This window comes from Myxine glutinosa, chromosome 5 (assembly GCF_964187855.1).
Source record: "Myxine glutinosa chromosome 5, kmMyxGlut1.1, whole genome shotgun sequence".
In the NCBI taxonomy this organism is placed as follows: Eukaryota; Metazoa; Chordata; class Myxini; order Myxiniformes; family Myxinidae; genus Myxine; species Myxine glutinosa.
The window spans coordinates 188,595,120-188,620,069 of NC_136265.1; the positions used below are offsets into that span (position 1 = coordinate 188,595,120).

Consider the following 24,950-nt stretch of genomic DNA (forward strand, 5'->3'; position numbering starts at 1 on the left):
TATAACCTGCAACTAAACTTCCGAAAATGCCTCATCCGGCGAACCTCAGTCCCTTATGTAGGCCACCTGCTTACTGCAGAAGGAGTGCTACCAGATCCATTCAAGACGAAGGCAGTTGAGAAAATGCCACGTCCAACAGACAAACAAGGCGTCAAGCGTTTCCTTGGATTCGTTCAGTATTTAGGGAAGTTTATCCCCAACCTAAGTGACACAAGCAAGCCTCTCCGTGATCTCTGCAAGGCGGACGTGGAGTTCTCCTGGCAGTCAGCTCAGGAGCTGTCCTTCAAGAAGCTGAAGCAAGCATGTATTTCGGCCCCGGTCCTTCAGTACTACGATGTAAGTCAGCCAGTTGAAATACAAGCCGATGCCAGCCAAAACGCTGTAGGAGCCTGTTTGCTCCAGAATGGCAACCCTATAGCGTTCACATCACGCAGTATGACCGATACTGAGTGTCGCTACGCTATGATTGAGAAGGAAATGCTCTCAATCGTCCATGCAACAGAAGCATTTCACTACTATATCTTTGGAAAATCAGTAGTGGTATATAATGACCATAAACCCCTTGAGGAAATCTTCAAGAAGCCTCTCCTATCTTCTCCCATGCGTTTACAGCGTATGTTGCTCAAGCTTCAACGGTATGACTTGGAGGTTAACTACTGCCGTGGTTCTGAGATGGTGCTCCCCGACACATTGTCCCGTGCACCTCTACCGGACACCGACTCAGAAGCTGGGAAAGACCTTGAGCCTGTGAACATGTTCCAGTTCCTTGCGATCACGAGTGGGAAATACCTCGAAATCCAGGAAGCTACTCTGAGTCAAATGAGCCTTCTCTGCGGTGTCATTGCAAGTGGATGGCCTGACTCCCGAAAGGAAGTCCCAGCACAGGTCCGTCCGTACTTTGACTCCAGAACGCAATTGGCAGTCTCAGACAGTGTTGTCTACAAAGGCATGCGCCTTGTCATCCCGCCAAGCCTCAGACCCAGAATGCTGAGCTTGATTCATGAATCGCACCTCGGAGTGAACAAGTGTAAGCAGCGTGCTCGCGAGGTCATGTATTGGCCCTCAATGAACTCTGACATCGAAGAAACTGTACGGAATTGTTGCAAGTGTGCAGAGTATCAAAGCGCTCAGCAACGGGAGCCTCTCTTGCCGACTTACACGCCTGATCTTCCATTCATCGAAGTTGGAAGCGACGTTTTTGACTTCGAATCAAAGCAGTATTTGCTCACGGTCGATTATTACTCCAAGTTTGTGGAGGTGGATTGCCTCAAGGACATTACAGCTCGCTCTGTAATCGAAGCTCTCAAGCAGCAGTTTTGTCGACATGGTATTCCAGAGAAGCTGCGAAGCGATTCCGGAAGTCAGTACACGTCAGAGGAATTTTCTCAGTTTTGCAAAGAATATGGCATAACTCACGACATTGTGTCCCCCAAGCACCAACGTGCCAATGGAGAGGCAGAAAGAGCGATCCAGACAGTGAAAAGGCTCTGGAAGAAGTCAGCAGATAAGTACTTAGCCCTGCTAGACTACCGCACCACTCCACTGGAAGGAATAAACTTGTCCCCGGCTCAGCTCCTAATGGGAAGACGCCCCAGAAACACACTGCCTTGCAACCGCACTCTTCTCATGCCTGCGCGGTATGACCATCACCTTGTGAGATCACGCCTTGACACACAGAAGGAGAAACAAAAATACTATCATGACAAGCCATCTATGTCAGATTTGCCACCGCTCCAGCCGGGAGACAGTGTTAGGATGTTGCCAAACCCGGAGGCCAGGCATTGGATTCCGGCTGTAGTTGAGGCGCGCCACAACAGCCCCCGGTCATATTTGCTGAGGACCCCAAACAATGTGTACCGGCGTAACAGGCTCCATCTCCGCAGAGTGCCTCATTCAGCCAATGTTGGCCCGGTGGGAAGTCAGCCACTCTCTCGCTTTTACTCTTCCCAGGACATGAGGGACTTCCCTGATCCCACCACTCAACAGGACACCCCAGTGGGGAACTGCTGCAAGTCCCCAAGTCCAAGTGAGCAAGCATCTGAATCCCAAAGTCTCCCAACAGTGTCATCGCCTCGAGCCACTGCATCTCCCAGAAATACCAAGTTCATCACAAGGAGCGGCAGAGCGGTTAACCCTCCCAGACGTCTGGATCTTTAAATTTAAATCAATTGATTCACGTGATCTGAATGTGATGCTGTTTGTTAATTAATTCAGTGTAAGTTTTACTTTATAGAGTTATTTGCTTTGCTGGTTTCCTTTAAAGTGGCTTCCTTGAAAGAAAGGAGGATGTAACGTATTATTCTGACTTGTATTTGCATTGTTGTTGTGGTTTATCGGACGCGCTTATTCGTCAGACACGAGTGAATCATCACCGCGTCAATAAACGCGTTTTCCGCTTCCGGCACGATGGAGTCTGCTTGAGTTCGTTACACCCTCTCCCTCTCCCTCTCCCTCTCTCTCTCTCTCTCCCGGCTGTTGCGATTTGGGTGTGGCGTCATGGCGGCTGTGAGCAACTGCTCTGTGTTGTGGTGAGTCCTTTGTGTGTTTCTCTCCTCTCCTGCCCTACCCCTCCCTCTCCTTTTCCATCCTGTGTGCTTTGGCGTTTTGTTTTCATCTTTTCTGTACTTTTGTCTTCGAGAGAGAGAGAGCGCACAGTCCGGTGTTGAGAGGGTCCTAAGCCGGCGGTCTGGAATGGCCGCCGGGGGGAGGTCTTTTCTTCACTTTGTGGCTGTGTTTAATGGCTTTAGGCTATAGCTGATCTGTTTGTTAGTGTTCGACAAACATTGGGTTCTCTCGGTTCTTGGCTACGAACGTGTCTTTGGTCGAGTTAGAATGGCGGGCGAACGTTTCCGCATTGATACGTACGAATCGCTAACTCGTAAACACAGGCTAGCTTGTGTTCCTCCCAACGAGGTGGAAATTAACGATGTGCTTTCCGCCATTGGAAACATCGTCGGTGCACACAGTATTCGCGCTGCCTCTCGTATGAATAAGAAATTCATCGTATATTTGTCCGAGGAGCACATGGTAGCGAGTGTAGTCGAACAAGGCTTGTTCATTGAACCGAACACGTTCCTCTCCGTGTTCGCTTTACAAGCCCCGACGGTAAAGATTAACATCAGTAATATCCCGCCATTTATTAGAAATGAGGATTTACGTGAACAATAAAACAAGTTCGGTAAGGTCGTGTCGAGGATTTCGATGGTGCCGATGCGAAATGTTTGCGATCGATTCAAACACGTCATGTCCTTCAAGAGAGTGGTGTACGTGATACTGCCTGCAAATGTAAAAACGCTCAATGTCGTGTTGAGTGTGAAAATCAACGGCTTTGAATACAAAATGTATGCCTCCTCGGAGGCTATGACGTGTTTCGAGTGTGGGGCTTACGGGCATGTGAGGAGTGCCTGCCCCAATGCGGTTACACCGCAGGAAAGCGGAGGATTGGTGAGGAGCGACTCCTCTTCACCGCACACTGAAGGGGAGGAGGCGGATCGAGTGGTTAATCCATCCACCGCACCGACTGCGGTAAGCAAAGCGCCAGACCCGACCACCCCGACAGGGGGGAAGTGGTAGATTTAGAACGTGAGGTGACTAATCCCCCCCCTCCCCCTCCCTCCCCCCTCCCCCTTTCACCCCCCCCTCCCCCTCTCACCTAAGGTGGGAATGAAAATGGTTGAACCCTCTCCCATTTCGTCCACTGTACACGACAGTGCGGGCGATATCATGGAAGTATCGGTAGCGGACACCAGGAAAAAAGGTCAGAAGCGTTCAAGTGATGAATCCTGTGATTCCAAAGAAAAACAAAATAAGATTCAGATCGTGTCAGGCTCGCAGGACCTCCAGGGTGAGGCCTACACCGGAAACTCCTTGGCAGTAATGGAGATGGTACCGGAAGTGTGTGTACGTGAGGAAGATTCGCTTGCACCACTTGCCGAGATTCTGCATGACCCGGAAAATAGTCGATCCTCTCAGGATGTGGTTCGTCCTTGTCCTGACAACCAAACTCGCTCAGACGAGTTAGCAGCTGCATCTGCTGGTGAGGAAAAAATAGATAAATGGGAAAATCCTTACGACTGTGAGGATAACGTTAACCCTTCCCTGGCAGATAAAAATGAAAGAGATGATGAGGTGGGGGACATACTTATAGCCACAGAGGATATGGTAAATTTGGAAGGGTCTGCAAAGAGCGTGGAGGTCTTTGACCCTGTATAATCTTTTCCTGAACGTTTCATCAAGGAACTTAATAACATTTTCTTGAGAAACCCTGGTGATGGTGTTGTCATCACCCGCCTCACTCTCTTGAGCACTTAAAGCACTAGAGTGGAGTAGAAGAGGTTTCATCAGAATCAAGTGCTTCGTCTTGATCTGCACCTTTTCCTACTATTCTTTGAACACTTAGTTATTAAATGTAGAATTGCTGTTTCCAAAACTAAGTGTTCAACAAATAGTAGGAAAAGGTGCAGATCAAGATGAAGCACTTGATTCTGATGAAACCTCTTCTACTCCACTCTTTAGTACTTTAAGTGCTCAAGATAGTGAGGCGTGTGATGACAACACCATCACCAGGGTTTCTCAAGAAAATGTTATTAAGTTCCTTGATGAAACGTTCAGGAAAAGAAATGTAAAAATCAAAGACTACTTTCCGAATCTGCATGATTTTATTTTGACTGCAAAGAACATCATTCGTGAACCCTATCAGATTAACATGTCAGAACCTCAATTCCAGAGGCTAAGAAAATGTGTAACTCGAGCGGGTAAGGAACTTCATGAATAGTTAACAGAGTGGAGATAAAAGTAGCATCCTTAAACATCAATGGTGGTCGCAGTTGTGTGCGTCGCCTCCAGGTGTTTCAAATTTTTCAGAATGAAAAAATTGATGTGCTGATGTTACAAGACACGCATGCAAATCAGTCTTCTGAGGTTGAGTGGCGTAAAATCTTTAAAGGTTGCCACTTTTTCTCCAGTGCTTTCGTTGATGCCAAGGCTGGTGTTGCAGTAGTCTTACATCCTAGACTCCAGCCGTTGGAGATCAGTTGTAGAGAAATTTCCAAGGGCCATTTACGACCTGTGGAGTTTGTCAGTGGTAACCAAAAGATTTGCACGACTAATGTATACTGCCCTAGTGCTAACTCTGCAAGAAGTGCTTATTCTTCAAAGTTAGTGGGTTTTTTTAGCACTATTGACCTGTCCATGTTGGTTTGTCTGGGGGGAGACTACAACTGTACCCTCAACCTACAACTTGATAGAAATACTCCTGAGCCTCATCCACCGAGTGCAAGGCATTTAGCACAGCTCGTTAAAAAATTTCAACTTGTGGATGTGTGGCGTGTACAGAACCCTAACATCCGGCAGTACACGTGGGTTTGTGCCGCAAGAAATCTTTTGACAATGGCTCGTTTGGATAGAATTTATGTTAACCATGATGAGGTAAATCTTGTCAAGAATTCTTATGTAAGGCCATCTGGTTTTTCTGATCATCACATGGTTGTTGTTGTATGTGGCTTACCTCATCACGTGTGTAGAAGTGCATATTGGACTTTCAATGTCAAACTTTTACAAAGTGAGCATTTCAAAGAAGCATTCAGAATGGTATGGAAGGAATGTGAAATGCAAAAGTTTTCCTACCTAAATTTAAGGCAATGGTGGGATTGCACAAAATCCCAAATTAAGTGTTTTTGCCAGCAATACTGTCATAATACATGTAACACACTCGGTGTGATATCTGCCTTAAAAAACGATATACTTTATTGTGAGCAGAAATCTGGAATGTCCAACGAAAATGTCCAGCAGTTGTCAGAGAAAAGAACACCACTGGCTGAAATGGTGAAAGAGCGTGCATCTGGTGCTTTCGTCCGACTGCAAATGGACAATATCCAACTTGACAAACCCAACAAAGACTTTTTCAATTTGGAAAAGACAGCCAAGATCCCTCGACAAATTCACGCTTTGCGCTCTTCTGCCGGTGCGCTTCTGTCTTCTCAAAATGACATCAAGAATGAATTACGAAACTTTTATTCAAAGCTGTTTGCCTTGAGAACGGTGAACCAGGAAAACAGAAACGGGATGTTTGAACTGCTCCCATCTCTGTCTGAAGACCAGCAACAACAACTGGAGCCTGGCATCTCTCTCGGAGAACTTACTGCTGCTCTTAAAGGAATCCAAGATGGGAAAGCCCCTGGACTTGACGGCCTCCCAGTTGAATTTTACAAGGCCTTTTGGGACATTCTAGGCCCTACTCTACTTGACATCTTTCATGATAGCCTTGAACAAGGTGAATTGCCATTAAGTTGCCAGAGGTCAGTTTTGTGTCTCCTTCCAAAAAAAGGGAACTTGCAAGACGTCACAAATTGGCGGCCTGTGTCACTCCTAAATATGGACTATAAAATACTGTCGAAGGCGCTAAATAAATAAAGATAAATACGTCTAAAGAAAGTCATCCCCCTTTTGATTGATATTGATGTCTTATTGTGTTCCTGAGCGTTCTATTTACGATAACATTTTTTTGGTGAGAGACTATCAGTCTCGGTCGTACTACATCTCATGGTTTTGGTTTGGTTCTTTTAGATCGGGAAAAAGCTTTTGACAGTGTTGACCATTCCTTTTTGTTTGCTGTACTAAGGAGAGCTGGTTTTGGACAAAATTTTGTTTCCTTTGTTAAGCTGTTGTATGAAAATGCATCCTGTCTGTTGAAGGTAAACAACAGCTTATGTCACCCTTTTCCCTTTCAGCGAGGCATCCGTCAGGGCTGCCCGCTTTGAGGTATGCTCTACAGTCTCTCAGTCGAACCTTTAATAGCTTTGCTCCGCAACTCAGTGGAAGAAGTCTCCATAACAAAAAACTACAAAATGGTTACTTCAGCATATGCGGATGACATTTGTGTTGCTGTTTCCAGCCAAAATGATGTGGGTGAGGTCTCTCGATGTCTGTCTCGGTTTGAGCTCACTTCCATGGCAAAAGTAAATTGGAACAAAAGTGTTGCCTTATGGGTTGGCCCCAGTCCACCTTCCTCAGCTCTGCCTGTGTTACCAGGAGGAATGCAGTGGAATAAAGAGGGGTTTAAATATTTAGGGTTATTTCTCGGAGTCCAAGCATATGAACAAAAAAATTGGGAGGGTTTCTTGGAAAGAATTAATCAGAAACTGGCGAGATGGAAACGGTTGCACCACCTTCTATCGCTCAAGGCAAGGGTGACAATAATAAATAACCTGGTGGTTCCATTTATTTGGCATAAAGTTATCCCCCTCCAACCTCCGAGATACTTGGTCACAGGCATTCAGAGGGTTCTAACTCAGTTTTTCTGGGGAGGCCACCATTGGCTTGGATCAGACATGGTGTGCAGACCCCGAAATGCAGGTGGCCAAAGCTTGACACATGTTCCGAGTCGGATAATGGCTTTCCACATGTTGACGATAAAGCGTTTATTGTATGGTGAGTGTGTCCCGTGGCGGCCTCTCACAAACGCTTGGCTGCAGGAAGCAGATGGGTTGAAGTATGACCGAGAGCTCTTCCTCATGGACCTGCAGCATGTCAACACGACTCTGCTCCCCGAGTTTCATCAGAGCCTTTTGAATGCCTGGCAAGTCCTTGGAATACAACGATTAGAGGTATCCTACGATGCCAAAAAATATATGCATGAGCCATTGGTTTTGAATCCCTTATTCCCTGAAATTTCAACCGCCAGGTCATTTATGCATTACTTCACCAGTAATGGAATAAACAGAGTGCGAGACCTGATGAAGCCTTCCCTAAATGGATGGTTATCCACCGGTTCTCTCACATCAAAAGTGGGGGTTCGGTCATCGAGAATGGTGGACAAAGTTTTGAGAGTTGTGATTAAAACTTTCAGGGAATTAAATATCGGGTGGACTGGGGCAGATGAAGTGGTGGGCTCTTGTCTCTATTTCCCCGAGCTCCAAATCACCTCAAAAAAGCAACAGTGTGTCTTCTCAAATTCAGATGGTTGTGGTGTGTTTCATGTGATGGGAAAAAAAGTTATTTATGGGATATGCCAAGAGGTGTTTATACCGGGTTTCACAAAACCTTAAAAAAATCGGTGGGAGGAGATCATTCCGGCTAGTCCGTTCCTATCTCCAGTGTGGAAAGAGATGTATAGGTCTCCAACTTTAGGTCGAACCGGAGACTTAAATTGGAGATTAGTTCATCAGGCCCTGGTCACCAAATACTTACTTAATAAGTTTGATCCCTCTGTACAGAATGTTTGTCCTTTTTGTGAAGAGGCTGAAAATGGGACCCATGCTTTCGTGAAATGTAAGAGATTGGTACCCCTTTTTTGCTTCCTCCAACAGTTATTTTATAAATTTAAGTTTGTTTTTTTCTGTTGCAATTTTTGTGTACTAGGGCATGCCCGTACTATATATATGCCCGTACTATATATCTATCTAAAATTATATCCCCCCCCCCTCTATTTACATGAAATGGTTTGGTCCATTCGCAACGCCAAAGCGAACGGCGAACGGCTTGCGAGTACAGTGACAATCCCCCCCCTCTATTTACATGAAATGGTTTGGTCCATTCGCAACGACCACAGAACCCCCCCCTCTATTTACATGAAATGGTTTGGTCCATTCGCAACGCCAAAGCGAATGGCGAACGGCTAAATCGCCATAGCTCGGTAAGTACGTGTCCGATTAATTTCAAACCTTGAAAAGGCACATCCTCGGGTCCCCAGCAATATACCTGGCAAGTTTCAAGTATATCGGACCGGTAGTTGTCGAGAAATCGTTGTCGTATACACACACACATACACACACACATACACACAGAGATTAGTGGAATTATAGATAGATGGCATTGAAAGGAGCACCAAGAACAAGACAGCGGTCCCTTTCTTGAATTTTCTGTGCGGAATTGCTAAACTTGCAATTTATAAAACGAGGAAGATTGAGTGGCAGAGATGAAAATGTGCTCTTTTGCTTTAAAGGAATAGTGTCGGCCCGGATAAGTTTCGGCAGTGTGAACGACGATTTTTTTTTTACAGACGAGGTGTTGAGTTTGTTTTTGTAAATTTTACTTATGCTCATTGTCCACATATACATGTATATACATCCTTTTTGCTTGTACAACTTTCTTTTCTTGTAAAGATTTGTGGTGTTTTTCCATGTGTGTTTTGATACTTTTATAATAAAAGCACACAAAAGTCAAGTGGCTCATTCTTATTCTCTCTCTCTCTCTCTCTCTCTCTCTCTCTCTCTCTCTCTCTCTCTCTCTCTCTCTCTCTCTCTCTCTCTCTCTCTCTCTCTCTCTCTCTCTCTCTCTCTCTCTCTCTCTCTGTCTCTGTCTCTGTCTCTGTCTCTGTCTCTGTCTCTGTCTCTGTCTCTGTCTCTGTCTCTGTCTCTGTCTCTGTCTCTGTCTCTGTCTCTGTCTCTGTCTCTGTCTCTGTCTCTGTCTCTCTCTGTCTCTCTCTGTCTCTCTCTGTCTCTCTCTGTCTCTCTCTGTCTCTCTCTCTCTCTCTCTCTCTCTCTCGTGTTGGGTGCGGTGTCATGGCGTCTGTTCGTGTCTTGGCATTGTAGCTCCGTGCTCGTGGTTTGTATCTTTACCCTCCCCTTACCTTTTCTCACCTTTGTTCCGTCTTTTGTGTGTCACCCTTCCACGTCATCATACCCCCCCCCCCCCCTTGAGAGTGAGAAAGTGAGAGAGCACACGTGGTGAGACCGGTAAAGGTTCCCCCTTAGGGCGGTTCCCTCTTCGGGTTTTTTTCGCCTCGTGTTACAAATCATAATCCTTTTTCCGTTTCTTTTTTCGTAAATATTTTTATTTTTCGTTTGTTTACTAGAGCTTTTTGGCTTCATTAACCTTTATACATTTACCCTTTGTTTAAACGTGCAAACGATGGCGGATAGCTCTCGTTACACGTCTCTTGAAGCGCTAACCCGGAAGCATGGGTTAGTTTGCTCACCTCCGTCGGGAATCGATGTGGAGGCCATTATCCTTGCGGTCGGAGAGTTAATCGGTTTGGATAATGTAAAAGCGGCTTCTCGCATGAATAAACGCGTGGTAATCTTTGTTTCCACAGTGCCCATGGTTGCTCAAATAGTCGAGCACGGGCTATTCTTTGCTCCCGACGTGTTTGTTCAGGTATGTCCACTCGACACGCCGGCAGTTCGGGTTTCTCTCTCTAACGCTCCTCCGTTCCTTAAGAACAAAGACCTGGTTACTGAACTAAACAAACTTGGTTCTGTTGTCTCTTCAGTTACTTTGGTTCCTGTACGAGGGAAAAATAACCGTTTAAAAACACGTCATGTCCTTTCGTCGTTTTGTTTATATGATTTTACCGCGTGGTGTAACCTCTTTAAATGCGGTATTGCCTTTCAAGGTCGAAGGTCACACTTATCGGGTCTTTGTCTCCACAGAGTCTCTAGTTTGTTTTGAGTGTGGTCAATATGGTCATTTAAAAGACTCGTGCCCGAAAAAGTCCGCAGATAGAGCCACTAGCCTGAATGGTGATGAACAGCAGGGCTCTACTGAGATCGTTGTCGATGAGGTAAACAGTATGGGTGGTGCTGATGCAAACCCCATTGTAGACAAACAGAGAACCAGGAAAAGAACCCTCCCACCTTCTAGCGACCTCAACGAGCCTGATACTAAGGTCTTGGCCTGTCCTCCAACCTTCGCTCAAGTGGTTAGTGAAGGTTATGGTGGAGCGCGACCTCCTCCTCAGCAGTTTCCTCCAGTTGAGGAAATTGCTCAACCTCCCCCGCCTTCAGAATACTCTGAGGGTAATGTGATAAATGCTGAAAATGTATGTGTTGGCCAGACAGCACCTGAGTCTCTCCAGTGTTCTGAGGGTAAACCTCCATGTGAGGTTGAGCCTCCATGTGTGTCCCCTGATGAAGCTTGTGTTGATTGTGCCACCCCTCCCTCTGTGGGGAGTGGTGAGTGTGTTGGAACTAGTGATCTGTCTGTGGAATCCTCCATTGAGGCAGCTGAGCCTTGTCAAGCTCATGGTCAGCAGGGCGATAGTGCTGAAGTCTCAGATTTTCACGTCGATGAGCCTGTTGCCTCAGCAATGGACTCTCAATGCAATGATTGTGACTCTGATGGGGGTTCTTCCGTTGCCTCACTGAGTGATGGTGAGGCCGACTTCTCATCGGAGCATGTCTCTGGAGGCTCCGTCCCTCCTGCTGAAATCGTGGATTTCCTACAAAAAACTTACCGTAAAAAGCGCGTGAAAATCTGCGATTTCTTCGTTGATACTCACGCCTTCATTAGTGGGGCTCAGGAAGTTGTACAACAATCTGCGGCCCTTCATATTTCTGATCAATCACTGAAAAGACTGAAGAGGTACCTTGTCACAGCAAGGAAAGAATTAAACCTGTAATGGCTGTGTTGCTGCCTATGTTTCTATGAACATAGCAAGCTTGAACATTAATGGTGGGCGCAGTCAGCTGCGTCGGTCCCAAACTGTGCAATTAGCCAGGAGGGAAAAGATTGATGTACTTTTATTGCAAGAAACCCGTGCCACTGCAGACTGCATGGCTGATTGGCAGCAACAGCTGATTGGCACTTGGTTTTTTAGTAATACAGATTCTGTGAGTGCGGGTATTGCTTTTTTTGTCAGTTCACGTTTGTCTGTCTCCCCCCCCCCATCTTTAAGGAAATCGTACCAGGCTATCTAGCCTCTGTAGAGCTTGAATACAATCAGCAACGATTTATGTTTGTTAACGTCTATGCTCCAAGTGATAGCACAGATAGAGGAACTTTTTTTAATCAGTCCTTTAATTTCCTGAGACACCTCTCTTCTGATACGTTGTTGTGCTTAGGGGGTGATTTTAACTGTACTTTAAACCCAACTTTAGATAGGAACAGTGCAGAGCCACATCCAGCTTCAAGTAGGCCTCTTTCCAGTATAACTTCGCGGCATGACCTCAACGATGTATGGCGGCAACAACACCCAAACCTGCAGCAATTTAGCTGGTGTCGGGTTTTACTAAATCATCTTTCACTTGCTCGTCTTGATAAATTTTATATTCCTAACTCTGCTGTCAACCTTGTGACATATACGGCTATTGTCCCTTCAGGCTTCTCTGATCATTCTTTGGTAAAACTGTGCTTTTCCTTTCCTCGCTTCAAACGCCGCACTCTGTATTGGTCTCTTAACACCTCACTTCTGAGCGATCCTTTCTTTAAATCATCCTTTGTGGTTTTTTGGGACAAGGTTGTGGATTTCCAACATCGTTTCCTAAATCTCTGTCAGTGGTGGGACTATGCTAAAGCGCAGATCCGTGTTTTCTGTCAGCAATACAAAACCAATTGCTCTCAAAGTAAACAATTATGTATTGATGCCTTGAAACAAGAAATTCTACGATTGCAGGAAGGTGCTGAGGTCCTCAGTGATGAAAGACGGTGTCAACTCCTCTTTGAAAAACAAACTCTGCTTAAGGAATTAATTCAAGAAAATGGTATTGGTGCCTTAGTCAGGCTGAGAGTTAATAGTTTACTGTCGTCAGACACATGTTGTAAAGATTTCTTTAAGTTTGAGAAGACGACGAAGGCGAGCCAGCAAATGCTTAGTCTTCGGGCTAGTGATGGGCATATTCTTAGTGATAATACGGAGATTGTTCACTTTGTTCGGTCTTATTTTGAGAATGTGTTTTCCTTTAAGCCCAATGATGTGCCTGCAATGCAGAATATTACGACCAATTTACCGCAGATAGATGAGCATCAACGGCATGTCTTGGATGAGAACATTACTCTCGGTGAACTTAAAACTGCGCTCGATGGCCTTGCTGATCATAAGGCTCCTGGTTTTGATGGGCTACCAGCTGAATTTTATAAAACCTTTTGGGACATGCTTGGTCCTGCTTTGCACTCAGTGTTTTTATACAGTCTGCGTGAGGGATTGTTACCCCTTAGTTGTCGGCGTGCAGTTGTTTGCCTTATCCCTAAGAAAAACGACTTGCAATTGATACAGAACTGGCGTCCAATCTCTCTTCTCTGCACAGATTACAAGATTTTTGCCAAAACGCTAGCTAACCGTGTAAAGACTGTTCTAAGCACAGTTATACATCAGGATCAATCGTACTGTGTTATGCACAGATCTATGCACGATAACATTTTTTTGGTACGAGACCTGTGGGATGTGTGTGCATTTCAACAACAACATACCGGTCTCTTTTTTATTGACCAAGAAAAGGCTTTTGACTCTGTTAATCATGAGTATTTGTTTCACATTTTAAAGCAATTTGGTTTTGGGGCATCCTTTATTTCATATGTATCCTTATTGTATAATCACATTTTTAGCTTGATCAAAATCAATGATGGTCTCTGTTCACCTTTGCGGATTGGGAGGGGAATTCGGCAAGGCTGTCCCTTATCTGGAATATTGTACTCTCTTTGCATTGAGCCCCTTTTGATTCGTTTACGATCTTCTCTTATGGGATTTTCAGTGACTCCCTCAGAAAATCCCGTTATCATTTCGGCCTATGCTGATGATGTATGTGTTGCTGTTCGCAGCAGTAATGACATTGCTCTGCTATTTGAGTGCCTACGGGTTTACTCTCAAGCATGTACAACGCAAATTAATTGGTCGAAATGCAAAGCAGTTTGGGTCGGCGGTACGCCACCTTCTGCCCTTCCAATTCTCCCTATGAATTTGACATGGGAAAAAGAAGGTGTGAAATACCTCGGTGTTTACCTTGGAACCCCAGGCTTTGTCAAAAGGAATTGGGATGGTTTGCTCCACAAAATCAGCAACAAATTAAACAGATGGAGAGGAATTTTGTCGACCTTGTCTTTCCGAGGTCGTGCACTGGTCATTAACAACCTGGTGGCCCCTCTCTTATGGCATAAAATGATTGCCTTGCAGCCACCTGCAACGTTGGTGTCGTCAATCCAAAAATGTTTACTTGACTTCTTTTGGGATGGCAAACACTGGCTAAAGCCAGAGACTATTTGCCTCCCACTGGCAGAAGGTGGTCATGGGCTTGTGGACATTCTTTGTCGGGTGATGGCCTTCCGAGTCTCCACAGCTCGTCGTTTTATATTTCTGGAGGCCTTGCCCTGGAAATCGACTGCAAACTGTATACTAAAACAAGCCGGCATGCTTGGGTACAATTGTGAACTCTTCTTCATGGAGCTGCAACATGTCGATGCTTCGCTGCTCCCTGACTTTTACCAAGATGTCTTGAACATCTGGCGGTCCATTTCAATAACTCGCCAAATGGAGACATACAACAGTGAAAGGTTCCTCCGGGAACCCCTTTTCTACAATGCCCTCTTTCCTGCTATTCCTCGCTCACGTGCCTTTGTGCAACGTTTTGTGAGTGCTGGCGTGAAAACGACTCGGGACCTTCGTGACTGTAACAGGAACAGTTGGTTCTCCGCAGGACATCTTCAAGTAAGAACTGGCATCAGATCTTTGAGGAGCGTAGCCAAGGTCCTACAGGAAATCCTGTGTGTTTTTAGGCACCTGGGCCTGAGCTCAACCGCCAACAATGGTGACCACCGTACACCACCACAGATCTGTGCTAGCTCTAGCCTGCCAGCTGATAGCACCACAACATCTATCTTGCTATCCTCATCGCCACTTTCCAGCAAGGATAAAAAGAGACTGTATCGTTTGTGTATCTCAGTTCGGTTTCCCTCGTTACAGCCTCTTTCTTTTGGGGCTCGATGGAAAGAGAAACTGCCTTCTGGGTCTCCCTCCCATCCGCAATGGTCTGCAATGTATGTTTCACCGATTGTTAAAAGGACTGGTGATATTGCTTGGAGACTCGCCCATATGGTGTTGCCCTCCAATGTTTTATTACATCGTTTTAATGAGGATAATTCAGTGGAATGCCCCTTTTGTATGATTTCTGAAGACCTTTTCCATGCTTACGTAGATTGTGCAAGACTCTTTCCCTTCTTTGGTTTTTTATCAACTTTTTTTAATCGTATGAACTTTTCTTTTTCTACACGTGTTTTTATCTTTGGAACACCACTTAGTTATAAAAAACGCTCTGAGACTGCTCTTGCTAATTTCTTAATTTCTATTGGAAAATTAGCAATCTACAAAACAAGAAAAGCAAAGCTCCTGGCAAATGCTGATATTTTATGTGATGTGGTAATTGTGTTTAAGGCTCTAGTCATGGCAAGGTTACGCATGGAATTTTCTTTTTTCCAAATGAAAGATGATTTACAAACCTTTGTGGAAAAATGGTGTGCAAAGGGTGGGTTTTGTAAACTTGATCATGGTTTGTTAAGTTTTTTATTTTAGTGTTTGGTGTTTTTATTGTTGTTGTTTGGCTGCACATGTTTTGAATTGTGGTGACTTTATTATTTGCATGACTTGTATGGGTTTCTTACCTTTATAATAAAAGAGCTTCAAAAGTCAAAGTCTCTCTCTCTCTCTCTCTCTCTCTCTCTCTCTCTCTCTCTCTCTCTCTCTCTCTCTCTCTCTCTCTCTCATTAACAGCTCACTGCCGGAAACTTGTCCTTTCTGTGACCAGAAGGAGGATTTGTTTCATGCTTATGTACAGTGTCGTAGACTGACATCGCTTTTCTTGTTCCTTGAATATCTTTTTCACCAATTGTCCTTCCCTTTCAATATGCATATGTTTATATTTGGTGTGTCTTTCAGGCCCACATGTAGAGATGTGGGTGTTCTTCTCAATTTTTGGTTGCTGTTGCAAAATATGCGATATATAAATCTCGGAAAATTAAAATAGATAACGGCTATGGCTCTGAGGCTATTTCTATTTTTAAAGGGTTTGTCTCAACACGACTCAAGCTAGAATTTGATTTCTTTGTCAGTAATGGAAACGTCCAACTTTTTGAGAGAAAGTGGTGTATTGGCAATGTTCTGTGCTCAGTCGATGATTCAAAAGTGGTAATTACTTTATAATTCCTGATTGATTTGACTTTTTTTCTTTGGAACTGATTGCTTGCATATATGTTTCTTCCTGTGTCCTTGAATACATTTCTCTCTCTCTCTCTTAGTTTTTCGCTTAATTTGCTCTTGATGTATTTATAGCTCTTGCATGAGCATTTCCTTTAAAATTGGTTGTGGTTTTGTTTGTGTCTTCCCCTTTGGTTTGTAAAATATATATTTTTGTATATTTGCTGGTTTCTTTTAAATACCCTTTGCTCTTTTTGTGGTGTCTTCATGATCCTTATGCAATTTCTTTAAACTGGTTGCTGTGTTTTTTTTTACAACTGCTTTGTGAAATGTGTTTTTTTTTACAACTGCTTGTGAAATGGCTTTACATTGTTTATAATAAAAGGACACAAAAGTCAAAGTCTCTCTCTCTCTCTCTCTCTCTCTCTCTCTCTCTCTCTCTCTTCTCTCTTTCTCTCTTTCTCTCTTTCTCTCTTTCTCTCTTTCTCTCTTTCTCTCTTTCTCTCTTTCTCTCTCTCTCACCCCACCACACTGGGCTTTCCATGAAAGTCTCCAACCCAGGTACTAAGTGGGTTGAACTCTGCTTTGCTTCATGCACTGTCCATTCTTACCAATAATTCAGACTAAATTATTTATATCCTAAAAGCTTCATTGCCACAGTTAAATTTGTGGCACGAGCTTGACCGTTAACTCCATTTCAAAAACGGAATGAGTTTACCATGTGCTTTGACCTGGGCCTAAACTTTGATCTCGTCTGCTGGACAGGTTGGCTTTCATGTGATGGGCTTTGCCGCTACTTAATGTCGGATGAGAATGCACCCGTGCACTTGGACCGCCTGGAACTGTGGGAGAACATGGAGCAACCATTAGCACACTACTACATCAACTCCTCACACAACACCTACCTAACAGGTCGCCAGTTTGGTGGAAAGTCTTTGGTTGAGATCTATCGCCAGGTGCTTCTTGCTGGCTGCAGGTATTGGTCCAACCGGGGTGATTTTGGATAAATGCAAGATGCCATCTCAGTGTGCAACTTGTTTGGTGGGTACTAACTCTCACTATGATCAAAAACCTTGGTCCGAAGACCAGACAGCAATATGCTGAGCATTATATATAAACAAAACACATTTGACTTTATAACAAGTAACCAAACATTTTCAAAAATGCAAAAGTATGTGGGGATATTACTCCAAAAAGTGTGTAAACAAAATAGGAATGATCACAAGAAATGGTCAAGTGAAACCATCGCTACATCTTTCTTTGAATAATGATTTTCTACTATAAATGGATGAGGTGTGTGTGTGTGTGTGTGTGTGTGTGTGTGTGGGGGGGGGGGCGGTGTGTGTGGGGGGGGGGGGTGTGTGTGTGTATTGTGTGGCATACTTTTTGTGTATACCAGAGGACCCAAGAGTCCCCGAGTGCCCAATAGACCCCGAAGACCCCAAAGTCCCCGATTACCCAAAAGACTCCGAATACCCAAAAGTCCCCGATTACCCAGATGACCCAAAAGACGACCCAAAAGTCCCCAACGACCCAAAATACCCCAAGGACCTAAAATACCCAGATGACCCAAAAGACCCAAAAGTCCCCGAGTACCCAAAAGACTCCGAGAACCCAAAAGACGAGGATCCGAGGACCAAAAATATCCCCGAGTCCGGCAGGCAGGTATGCTACAAGGCGGTGAAGACCAATGAAAAAGACCAACGGGTCCCCTAGTTCCTATAAAAGACTGTGTGTGTTTGTGTTTGTGTGCGCATGCACATGTGCATACATGGAAGTTGTTTTTGCCTGGTAACCCCTCACGTGGGTGGGCCTCGGGATCAAAGATAAAAGTCTATCGGGTCTCAATGTATCCACCTCTGTTAGCGTGTGTGTGTGTGTGCGTGTGTGGTGTGTGTGTGTGTGTGTGTGTGTGTGTGTGTGTTATAATTTTGCCTTTTCTCGAGGTAATCAAACGAATTATTTTGGAGTAACATCCATCCATGCACTGGCGTACTCTGATGATTTTTTTTTAACTCAACTGGACTATGTCCGGCTGAGTTTTTGTCGGCACCCAGTGTCCGTCGTCTGTCTGTCTGTCTGTCTGTCTGTCATCTGTAAACAATTCGACGTCTATGCTCTAAAAGTCACAAATATTGAAAAAATTTGATGAAACTTGTTATGCAGCATCTTTAAGACATAAACTAGTTTGGGATTGCATTTGGGCGTTGTACGCCCAAAAATGGGCACGGCAGGGCGGCCATATTGAAAAATCAAATTTTTTCTAGTTTCCTGTTTAAACATGAGATACCTTCAACGTTACTGTGCCTCTTTAGCACATATAAACTATGTAGTTTGTGGTTCTATTATGCATATTCTAACCATATTGATATTGACCAGTTGAGTTCAGGTTCCCTGGAACCTCTAGTTTTTTTAAGGGCCAACATTTGGCCTGTATGATGCTCCAATCTGAGCACACAGCTCGTGAGTCTGGAGTCCCAGACACTATTTTTATTCGTTCATTATCTCCTGAATTCCATGCAATTTGTGAATAACGACACTGGTCTGAAAAAGTTTGAATACCCCTTTTGTATAAGCTCCTCCATGAATGTTAGACACTAAAAATCGAAGAGGCTTCTTTGGGAAGGGCTTGCTAAGACTGGTGGATGCAGTATCACAGATGCAGTTACTTTCAATGTGTAACATGACTGTGTGCTAGGTGCGTGGAGCTCGATTGCTGGGATGGAAAGGGGGAGGATCAAGAGCCAATCATCACTCATGGGAAGGCAATGTGCACAGACATCCTGTTTAAAGTGAGTTATGTTTCTTCTAACTGATAGCACCAACTGTGAGCAGTAAAGATTGAGCCTTAGGACTAATTATTTAAGATAAAGCAACCTACCCTGTACACTGAGCAAATTTGGTGGATTTCTGGGTTTTTCACTTTAAAATTGGCCAATTCTTTGAATTTACTAAATCACTGCCTTGTGGTCACATGCTCACTAATGAGTTGGCAGGTTGGTGATGAACCTCTAATTAAATCGGACTTAACTAAAAAAAAATCCGTTTTGATGAAATGCCAAGATGGAGGATGGGGTGCTGCATCTTGGAGCACAAACTCTCCTCCTTTGGTATCCATGGAAATCTCCACGCATGGCTGGCGGACTTCCTCTCGAGTCGTCGTCAACGTGTGGCCCTGAATGGGTTTCTCTCATCTCCTCTTCCTGTTCAGGCTGGAGTTCCCCAAGGCAGTGTTCTGGGCCCCGTGCTTTTTCTGGTCTTCATCAATGATCTCTCTGACTCTCTTGAAAATCCTCTCTATCTCTTTGCTGATGACTCCACTCTCTGCCGCTCCATTCCTCTTCCCTCAGATCGGCAGTCTGCAGCCTCCTCACTCTCTGAAGACTTGGACAAAATCACAGACTGGTCAAACAAGTGGAACATGTCTTTCAATCCTGACAAATCTCACACTCTTACTATGTCTCTCCGAAAAGATCGACTGGACAACCCTCCCATCTACTTTCTCAACAATCCTCTCCAAGAAGTTCTGTCGCTCAAGCTTTTGGGTCTCACTATCTGCCATGATCTTTCTTGGGAAAACCACATTTCCAAGCTGGCCTCCAAAGCCCGTCGCCGACTGGGCATCCTCCGTCGTGCGAAGTCCTTCCTCGGCACACCTGAGCTCCTCACCACATACAAGGCTTTCATCCGCAGCTCAATGGAATACTGTTCTCCCCTATGGGCCGGTGCTCCTGCCTCACACCTAGCTCGGCTTCACGCTGTTGAAACCAAAGCTTTCAGAATTATTGGAATCTCCCGCGATGAAGCTATCTCTGAGGGCCTTTCACTCAATCACCGCAGGCAGGTTGGTGGTCTTTCTGTCTTCTACCGACTCCTCTCCGGCCTTGCACCCCCAGCTCTCTCTGTGCTCTGTCCCCCAAATATTCCTACAGGTCGCACAAGATCTGCCAGCAACCCTCTGATGGTTAAACTGCCGAAATCTCGGCTCTCTGCTCACCTTCACTCTTTCATTCCTCTTTTCTCCCGCCTCTGGAACAAACTCCCTCACTCCCTTCAATCCCACTCCTCCCTCCAGGTCTTTAAAACAGCTGTTCACCACCATCTCTTATCTTCCCCCATCCAAAACCTTGATCTTTTCTACCCCCGCTAATTCACCCCAGATCCACCTTGTTTGAAATTCCAACTTCTTTCCTGGAAGTCCTGGCAGTGTCCATATGTTTTATACCTCTCCCACCGCCCCCTTCCCATGCCCCCCCCCCAAAGCCCTCGCCCTCTCTCAGATCTCTCGATGTCTCCATGTCTCTCGGTCCCTGCTCTCAAATGTTGTGTTTGTGTCCTTCCCCCTCTCTCCCCATCTTGTCTACCGCTCCCGATGTTATATGTTTTATGTCGGTTTGTCTTTTTGTGTGATTAATGTTCACTCTTTCACGAGCCTCGATCTTGTATACAAAAAAAAAAAAAAACAAAAAAAAAAAACACCATCCTTTGGATGTCTGGCTGTCTTATTGCCATTTGCATCATGGTATTCAGTTTCTAGTCGGGAATCAAACCGAAACAGGACAAATCAAAGGCGAGTATGTGACCCGTGCGCTATACTGTCAGCCCACATCATTATCATACTAAAATACGCAATTTGGTGTCTGTCTGTCTGACCGCGATACTTTCGGTCATTAGTTACCCAGGATTAGTCTCAACCAAAATTGACAGAAGGACTAAGGGTCACACGATAGAGGTTGTATAGACTTAATTCCCCCCCCCCCCCCAACCCCCCACATCCCAAGGGGGTTTTCCACCTTGGACGAAATCCGTGTCAAGGTGGCTTATTGCACCATTTTTCTAAGACCGCTTCTAATAACAAAAGTAACTAAAAAGCATCTGAAAATGCAAAGTCTGTTAGTGTCCACTTTGTATTCAGATTTCTTCTTCTTCCATTTTCTAAACGTGTATTCAGCTAAAAAAAATGCCTTGTATTCAGCTAAAACTATATAATTATTTTCAAAATTGACAATTTTAGGTGACCATGGCCTTTTGACCTCAAAAGCAATCGGCTTCAGTGACCCAATATGCAAACCGTGCTCAATTTTCAAGTCAATGAATGAATGAATGAATGATCGTTTTAAGGCCATTTTCCCCGCTAGAGCAGGGGTTAGCCTTGCGGGCCCCATGACAATCAGGGTTCCCTGTTTGAGGCAATGTTTTTATGGCCGGATGCCCTTCCTGGCGCCAACCGTTAGTCGCCTCTTACGATGTGCAGGGATACGGTGTACCTATTCTAAACCTGGGTACACACCGGGATCATTCATCCCAGCAAGCTGGTACTCAATTTGCCGACCTCGGAAGGATGACAGGCTGAATCAACCCCCCTGGTGTTAATTTAGCGATCGACTGGGATTCGAACCCGGGATCCTGGGATCCCAAGCCGGCACCCTAACCGCTAAGCCAACACCAGGCTTTTTCAAGTCAATCGGATGAAAATTATCGATTTAATGCAGCCTTAACCTGTGTATTTGACCTTTTGATCTCAAAAAGCAATCAGCGTCTAGCTTTTGATTGGTGAAGGAATTCAGTGACCCAATATGCAAATTCTTAAAATTTCAGGTCAATGGGATGAAAATTGAGGATTTTATACAACCTTGACCTTTGACCTTCTGATCTAGTAAAAACAACTGGCTTCTATATTTTGACTGGTGAACCAATTCAGCGATGCAATGTGCAAATTCTTAAAATTCAAGGTCAATTAGATGAAAATTGATGATTTCAGGTGATATTGACCTTTGACATTTTGACCAAATTATTAATTTTTCTTTTCCATATTCTCAAAATAACGCTTTATTGAAAATTTTATGACAAAAGCTCAAATGGTAAAAAGGTTACGGCCCGGACAGACAGACAAACACACAGAAGTGATTGCAAATCCCCATCTCCCGCTGTGCAGGGGACGAGCTAATATCAACACCAATGACAATAGCATAATATTAATTGTATTACGAAGCAATATTCATATTCATAATATCATAATATTACCAAGGGGATTTTCCTCCTTGGACAAAATCCCTACCGGAAGTTACAAAAATTATTATAAATGTCAAACACGTATGATTACCTTGTTAAACAATCACTGCTGCTTGCTGCTGTTTAACACTAAACTGAAAGGGAGGAAACCCAGGGTACGTTTAGTTACTAAGCAGCTAGCGAGAGCTTGCTAAGCCAGTCGTTCATTATATCAATGGTTTTGAATGGAGTGCTTGCTCGAATGCTAAATCACTTGGTGAGCGCTCTACAAGAAACTCGACAAATGAACACACCCCCGACGTTCTTGAGGCATGAACCTGAATCTACTCCAATCTATATATCGCGGAGTGGATAATAGCATGGCCCTTCCTACCGTGCACACATGATGTTTGTGTTCTCGATGAATAAATGGAAGTTACAATTATTATTATTTTTTTTTTTTGTATACAGAGTCGAGGCTCGTGAAAGAGCTAACATTTATCAAACAAACAAATCAAACAAGCAAACAAAGTATATAAAAAGGGGAGCGGTCGACAAGATGGGGAGAGAAGGGGAGGAAGCACACAAACACAACATTTGAGAGCAGGGACATCGGGAGATGTGTGGGAGGAAGAGGGCCTGGGGGTAGGCAGGATAGGTATAAGACGCAAGAACACCAAGGACTTCCAGGAAAGAAGTCAGCACCTCAAAAAGTGGATTTGGGGTGAAATTAGCGGGGTTAGAAAAGATCAAGGTTTTGGATTGGGGAAGATAAGAGATGGTGGTGAACAGCCGTTTTAAAGACCTGGAGGGAGGAGTGGGATTGAAGAGAGTGAGGGAGTTTGTTCCAGAGGTGGGAGAAAAGAGGAGTGAAGGTGAGCAGAGAGTCTTGATTTTGGCAGTTTAACCATAAGAGGGTTGCAGGCAGATCTTGTGCGACCTGTAGGAATATATGGGGGACAGAGCCCAGAGAGAGCTGGTGGAGCAAGGCCGGAGAGGAGTCGGTAGAAGACAGAAAGACCACCAACCTGCCTGCGGTGAGTAAGTGAAAGGCCCTCGGAGATAGCGTCATCATGGGAGATTCCAATGATTCTGAACGCTTTGGTTTCAACAGCGTGAAGACGAGCTAGGTGTGAGGCAGGAGCACCAGCCCAGAGGGGAGAGCAGTACTCCATTGAGCTGCAGATGAAAGCCTTGTATGTGGTGAGGAGCTCAGGTGTGCCAAGGAAGGACTTCGCATGACGGAGGATGCCCAGTCGGCGACTGGCTTTGGAGGCCAGCTTGGAAATGTGGTTTTCCCAGGAAAGATCGTGGCAGACAGTGAGACCCAAAAGCTTGAGTGACAGAACTTCTTGGAGAGGATTATTCAGAAAGTAGATGGGAGGGTTGTCCAGTCGGTCTTTTCGGAGAGACATCGTAAGAGTGTGAGATTTGTCAGGATTGAAAGACATGTTCCACTTGTTTTCCCAGTCTTTAATTTTGTCCAGGTCTTCAGAGAGTGAGGAGGCTGCAGACTGCCGATCTGAGGGATGAGGAATGGAGTGGCAGAGAGTGGAGTCATCAGCAAAGAGATAGAGAGGATTTTCAAGAGAGTCAGCGAGATCATTGATGAAGACCAGAAAAAGCACAAGGGAAAGCACAGGGGAAAAGCACAGGTGTATGTCTCCAAGAACACTGCCTTGGGGAACTCCAGCCTGAACAGGAAGAGGAGATGAGAGAAACCCATTCAGGGCCACACATTGACTACGACTAGAGAGGATGTCCGCCAGCCATGCATGGAGATTTCCATGGATAACAAAGGAGGAGAGTTTGGTGAGCAGAGCGGGGTGCCAGACCGTATCGAAGGCACGTGATATGTCGAGGGAAAAAAAAAAAAACACCTTTAGAGGCCATTTTTCCCCGCAAAGCGGGGGTTGGCCTTTTTCGGGAACCATGGTTGTTGTTGTTTTTCGGTCCCCTTTTTGAAGCAATGTTTTACGGCCGGATGCCCTTCCTGACGCCAACCCTTTTTGCCGCCTTTAACGACAAGCAGGGAATTACCAGTGAACTGGTACTCAATTAGCCGACCTCGGAAGGATGACAGGCTGAGTCAACCCCCCTGGTGTTAATTCAGCGATTGACCGGGATTCGAACCCAGGATCCTAGGATCCTAAGCCGGCACCCTAGCCGCTAGCCCAACACCAGGGTTAGAGAGACAGGAGAGAGACAGCTGTAATTTCCTGTTTGGCATTGAGGACCTCCATCCATTGTTGAGACAGCAGAAGCAGCATGTCCAGAGTAGAGTGACCTGGTCTTTAACCAAATTGATGATGAGAGATCAAGCCATTGGAGAAGAGGAAAGATTTCATATCCGAAGCAATGATGGATTCCATGACTTTGCTGATAATTGGGAGAAGGCTGATTGGTCTGTAGTTGCTGGGATCTGTTTTTGCACCTTTTTTGTGTAAAGCGGTGATGTTGGCTGATTTCCAAGCAGATGGCAGTTGACCTTGAGCAAAAGAGAGGGTGAAGAGAACAGAGAGAGGGAGTGAAAGAGCGGAAGAACAGGATTTTGGGACCCGTGGGCTGATGCCGTCAGGTCCAGTTGCAGAATCAGAGTCGAGTGTTGACAGAAACTTTTCCACCTTGTCAGGAGGAAAGGACACGGAGTCCAGGAGCAGCTGGGTACGACTGGGTACGGTGGGTACAGAGAGGGATGGGTTTGGGAATTTGTAAAGTCACCAGTCAGTCATATTATTTATTTTTAAATACAGGTATCGTGGATCCTGGAAGAGCAGAACAAATAGGGCAAAGGATCAACACACAAAAGTGGGGTAAAAGGGAAAGGGGAGGGTAATGTACAGATGCAGCGCAGCATGAGGAAACTCGGTGAACGAGGGATAAGATCTGAGCAGGTGGAGCGAAGCTCAGAGGTGTAATGGGAGAGAGTTTGGGTTTTTATGATCATCCAGTCACAATGACAGGACTTGTGCTTCATGCCTGGCTTTCATGGTCAGGTGTCGCTCATCCAATAGATGACTCATGGTGGTATTTTGTTTTTAGCTTGGTGGGGAATTGTAATTTGTTTAGGATTCCGGTGATAACTTGCCTAATCTTTGTGACGGTCATAGTGGGATCTTCA

General features: G+C 44.9%; 1 protein-coding gene across 3 annotated transcripts in view; it reads left to right on the forward strand.

Annotated features, from left to right (window-relative positions):
- Positions 1 to 24,950, forward strand: part of LOC137426586 (1-phosphatidylinositol 4,5-bisphosphate phosphodiesterase beta-4) — a 305,980-nt gene that overhangs the window by 176,886 nt on the left and 104,144 nt on the right. For all 3 annotated transcript variants that reach the window (XR_013623650.1, XM_068115242.2, XM_068115243.2), the window contains exons 12-13: positions 16,604 to 16,814; positions 18,537 to 18,630. Coding sequence is in view for 2 of the 3 variants with exons in the window: in XM_068115242.2 (XP_067971343.2) it covers positions 16,604 to 16,814; positions 18,537 to 18,630 (305 nt within the window). In the remaining variant the exon portion in view is untranslated. The remainder of the gene's footprint in view (positions 1 to 16,603; positions 16,815 to 18,536; positions 18,631 to 24,950) is intronic.